At 48.6% G+C, this 5,000-nt stretch overlaps 1 protein-coding gene across 1 annotated transcript in view; it reads right to left on the bottom strand.

The window, feature by feature from the left end:
* The window catches only part of LOC143299518 (sulfoquinovosidase-like), a 19,560-nt gene that overhangs the window by 7,600 nt on the left and 6,960 nt on the right, over window positions 1-5,000 (bottom strand). Inside the window, exons 5-7 of the mRNA XM_076612780.1 lie at window positions 4,155-4,246; window positions 2,089-2,349; window positions 212-353 (exon numbers count right to left, since the gene is read on the bottom strand). Of these exons, the coding sequence (XP_076468895.1) occupies window positions 212-353; window positions 2,089-2,349; window positions 4,155-4,246 (495 nt within the window). The remainder of the gene's footprint in view (window positions 1-211; window positions 354-2,088; window positions 2,350-4,154; window positions 4,247-5,000) is intronic.

The raw sequence follows: 5,000 nt of genomic DNA, 5'->3' as shown, positions 1-5,000 counted from the left end.
CCTCAACACCCTACAAGACAGGGGTACGGACCTCAACACCCTACAAGACTTGGGCATGGACTTCAACACCCTAAAAGACTTGGGTATGGACCTCAACACCCTACAAGACTTGGGTAGGGACCTCAACACCCTGCAAGACAAAGGTACGGACCTCAACACCCTACAAGACAGAGGTACGGACCTCAACACCCTACAAGACCTGGGTACGCACCCGGGTATCTCGTCTCGTTCCACTGCCAGTTCCAGAATGTTCTGGGTCCGGAGGGCGTGGTGATGCTGCCCGCCCAGTCCTCTATCCACACGGCACACACCGCCACCCCCTGCTCCTCCGCCTGTCGCACCTGGCTCCGCACCTGTGAACACAGTTTCAGTTTCTCAAGGAAGCGTCACTGCGTTCGGACAAGTCCATATACGCCTCACCGCAATCTGTTTGGCACAACCCAAAGCATTTGTCAAGCCTTGAGTGCATGTTTAGAATTTTGTGTACCTATCGGAGTGGATTTCTTTTCACATAGGTTTGCCAGAGGACAACACTCTCGTTGCGATAGTTCTTTTTCGGTGCGTCTCACCCGAAAGACTAGACGCTCAGTTTGATTTTCTAGTCAAAGTTCGGAGAAAGGGCGAGAGCGAGATTCGAACCCACGCCCTCACGGACTCTCTGTATTGGCAGCTGAGCGTCTTAACCAATCTGTCACATTTCTCCTCCTTTATGTATGTGAACACAGCGTGGACGCACCTGACATTACACCTGTGACAATGTATAGTCACACACCTGGCTATACACCTATGGCACACTATGGACACATACACACCTAGCTATACACCTTGACAGACTATGGACACACACCTAGCTGTACACCTGTGACACACTATGGACACACACACACACACACACTTAGCTATACACCTGTGATACACTACTGATCTCAGTGAGGTGACAGCCCCACACCGACCAACTTACTCGTCTGCAGCAGTGAAGGGGTTACCCATGAGACAGAAGAAGAAAGAGACACATCTGAATGAATGACGAGGTACAGCAACGAACGGGTGGAAAGAGACAGAGACAGACATGCAGACACGCAGAACGAAAAGACAGACAGAACGCCCGGACAGACTGATAGGACAGACAGACAGACAGCACTATTTCACTCGGAGTTTCACCACTTGAGCCTGTTTCAACAATTATAAAACTCTTCTAGTATCTGAATTTGAGTCATGTTCGTGTTCTGGTAACCAGTTGACCAATATATTTTCAACCTGAACTTCGTTTTCAAAGTGTCTAAATTAATCAAACAAAAAACAACCCATTCAATCGTTGATTCCAACCGCTACTGACCAATAACTATCTTGTCACAGTACAGGTTCTTTTTGTTTTCAAGGCAAACAGTTGGACAAGACAAGTTCTGACAGTTCATTATAAACAGTGAACACGACAAGCCGTAACAGTTCAAACACCGGATGCTACAAGTCCTATCAGTTCATTACAGACAAAATCTATTCACGACAAGTACAGACAATTCATTACAAACAGTGAAAATGACAAGCCAAGACAGTCCACTACAGACGAACAACGGACACAACAACAAGTCCTGATCGTTCATTACAGACAAACAACGGGCACAACAAGTCCAGACAGTTAATGAGAAACAAGCATATAATCACGACAAGTCCAACAGTTCATTACAGACGAACAATGGACACGACAAGTCCTGACTGTTCATTACAAACGAACGGTGGACACGACAGACGAACAACGTACACGACAAGTCCAGACAATTAATTAGAAACAAGCATATAATCACAAGTCCACAGACAAGCACATAATCACAACAAGTCCTGACCGTTCATTACAGACGAACAGTAGACACGACAAGTTCGTTGCAGACGGACAACGGACACGACAACAACTCCTAACCGTTCATTACAGACGGACAACGGACACGACAACAAGTCCTGACCGTTCATTACAGACGAACAGCGGACACGACAAGTTCTGACCGTTCATTACAGACGAACAGCGGACACGACAAGTTCTGACCGTTCATTACAGACGAACAACGGACACGACAAGTCAAAGGCCGGACCCACCTTACTGGTGCCGCCCGTCAGACCCAAGATGGCGCCCGAGTGGACCCACTCCGGAAGGGAGGGCTGACGACCCAGGTACCCAGACAGGTGAGCCACCAGGCTGCTGACGTCACTTCCGTTCTGGATGAGCACGCGGCCCGTGCTGACGTTGCGTTGGGCCAGCACGAGCACCTCGTGAAAGTCCGGCTGCGTGAAGTCCATGACGGTGAAGTCCGACCCCTCGTGGTGCAGAGAGTAGCCTCTGGTGCTGATGAAGGTGGGCTGGAAGACGTCGGTCGTTTGTGTTGTGTTGTATTGTATTGTGTTGTATTGTATTGTATTGTATTGTATTGTGTTGTATTGTATTGTGTTGTGTTGTATTGTATTGTATTGTGTTGTATTGTATTGTGTTGTATTGTATTGTATTGTATTGTATTGTATTGTGTTACTCTTTTTTTGTGACAACAGATTTCTCTGTGTGAAATTCGGGCTGCTCTCGCCAGGGAGAGCGCGCCGCTACACTGAGAGCGCCACCTTTTTTTTTTTCTTTTTTTCTTTTTTTTGAGAGGGAGGGGGAGCAAGAGGGGGAGTGCTTGGGGGGGGGGGGGTATTTTCCCCTGCCTGCAGTTTTATTTGTTTTCCTATCGAAGCAGATTTTTCTACAGAATTTTGTCCAGGACAACCCTCTTGTTGCCGTAAGTACTTTTTGCGTGCGCTAAATGCATGCTGCACGCGAGACCTCGGTTTATCGTCTCATCCGAATGACTAGCGTCCAGACCACCACTCCAGACCTAGTGGAGGGAGAGAAAATACTGGTGACTATGGGATTTGAACCAGTGCGCTCAGATTCTCTCGCTTCCTATGCAGACGCGTTACCTCTAGGCCATCACTCCACAGATTAAGATGCTCATCTTGCCAATAAAGAGTCTGTGAGCGTCTGGGTTCGAATCTCACTCTCGTGCCCTTTCTCCCAAGTTAGACTGGGAAATCGAGCTGAGCGTCTAGTCATTCGGATGAGACGATAAACCAAGGTCCGTCCCGTGTGCATCACGCACTTGGCGCGCTGAAAAAGAACCCATGGCAACGAGTGTATTGTCCTATGGCAAAATTCTATCGAAGAAATCCACTCTGATGAGATACGCAAACATATGTATGCATGCCCTCAATGCCTGACTAAGCGCGTTGGGTTACGCTGCTGGTCAGGCATCTGTCTAGCAGATGTGGAATAGCGTATATGGAGTTGTCCGAACGCAGTGACGCCTCTTTGAGAAACTGAAACTCAAAGACGTGGGTCATTTGTCACCTGGCTTGGGCTTGACTGTTTTTTTTGTTTTGGGTTGTTTTTTTGTGTGCGTGTTTTGTCTTGTGTTCAGTGTACACGCTTCCTACGTGGTATATCGTGATGATTTCTTTTTCTTTTGTTTTTGTATTTTTTGTTTTTTGTTGTTGTGTTTTTTTGTTTTTTGCTCCATCATCTGCACCCGTTTCATTCCAAGCTCCTCTCCCTCTCCCTCCCCCTTCCACACCCCTTCCACTGCAACCCACACCCAGCTTCGTCCACCCGCAGTCTCAACGTCTGGGTGTCCACAGGGAACTATCCATGGGTTTTTGGATGGAAGTTGTTTGTTTGCTTGTTTTTTGCATGTTTTTTTTTTAATCTGAGTCTACCTATGTTGGCTGCTTTTCTTTTTTTTTTTTTAATCTGAGTCTACCTATGTTGGCTGCTATCCACACACACACCCTCACCCCCCCCCACCCCCCCGAACCTCCTCTCTCTCGTCACCCACCAATAGACAGACAGATAGACAGGCAGGCAAACAAACAGACAGATGGAGTGCAGATAGACAGACAGACTGGCAGGCAGGCAGACGAACAGGCAGATGGAGTACAGACAGACAGACGGCCAGACAGACAGAAAGGCAGAGAGACGGACAGACGAACAGAGTACAGACAGGCAGGCAGACGAACAGACAGGTGAGTAGTACAGATAGACAGACGGACAGACAGACAGGCAGAGAGACGGACAGACGAACAGAGTACAGACAGACAGACAGGCAGACAGACAGTGCACGAGGACTGGCCGTAACCTGAGGGTGGTAGGTGGTGTGGTAGTCTCCCCCTGCCCAGTCCCTCTGGTCAGCCTGGAAAGTGGTCAGCGTGCTCTTGTTGCGACCGATACCTGTTGACACGGCATGGAACAGGTAGGTAAGTAGGTAGGCAGGTTGGAAGGGAGGTAGGTAGGTAGGTAAAGTAGGTTAGTAGGTAGGTAGGTAGACAGGTTTTAGGTTGGTAGGTTACGAAGATAGGTGGGCAGGCAGGTAAGAAGGTAGGTAGGTAGAAAGTTTTTAGGTTGGTAGGTTACGAAGGTAGGGAGGTAGGTTGGTAAGTAGGTAGGTAGGTTACGAAGGCATGGAGGTAGGAAGGTAGGTTACGAATGCAGGGAGGTAGGTAGGTAGGTAAGTTAATAAGGCAGGCAGGTAGGTAGGTAGGTTAAGAAGGCAGGTAGGTAGGTAGGTTAAGAAGGCAGGCAGGTAGGTAGGTAGGTTAAGAAGGCAAGGGTCGCAGGTAGGTAGGTAGGTAGGTTATGAAGGCAGGTAGGTAGGTTACGAAGGCAGGGAGGTAGGTAGGTAGGTATGTAGGTTACGAAGGCAGGCAGGTAGGTAGGTAGGTAGGTAACGAAGGCAGGGGGTTAGGTAGGTAGGTAGGTTACGAAGGCAGGCAGGTAGGTAGGTAGATAGGTAGGTAGGTTACGAAGGCAGGGGGGTAGGTAGGTAGGTAGGTTACGAAGGCAGGCAGGTAGGTAGGTAGATAGGTAGGTAGGTTACGAAGGCAGGGAGGTAGGTAGGTAGGTAGGTTATGAAGGCAGGGAGGTAGGTAGGTAGGTTACGAAGGCAAGTAGGTAGGCAGGCAGGTAGGTAGGTAGGTAGGTTACG

The sequence above is a fragment of the Babylonia areolata genome, chromosome 25 (genome assembly GCF_041734735.1).
Source record: "Babylonia areolata isolate BAREFJ2019XMU chromosome 25, ASM4173473v1, whole genome shotgun sequence".
Taxonomy (NCBI): Eukaryota; Metazoa; Mollusca; class Gastropoda; order Neogastropoda; family Buccinidae; genus Babylonia; species Babylonia areolata.
This window is presented reverse-complemented; position numbering and strand designations above follow the sequence as displayed.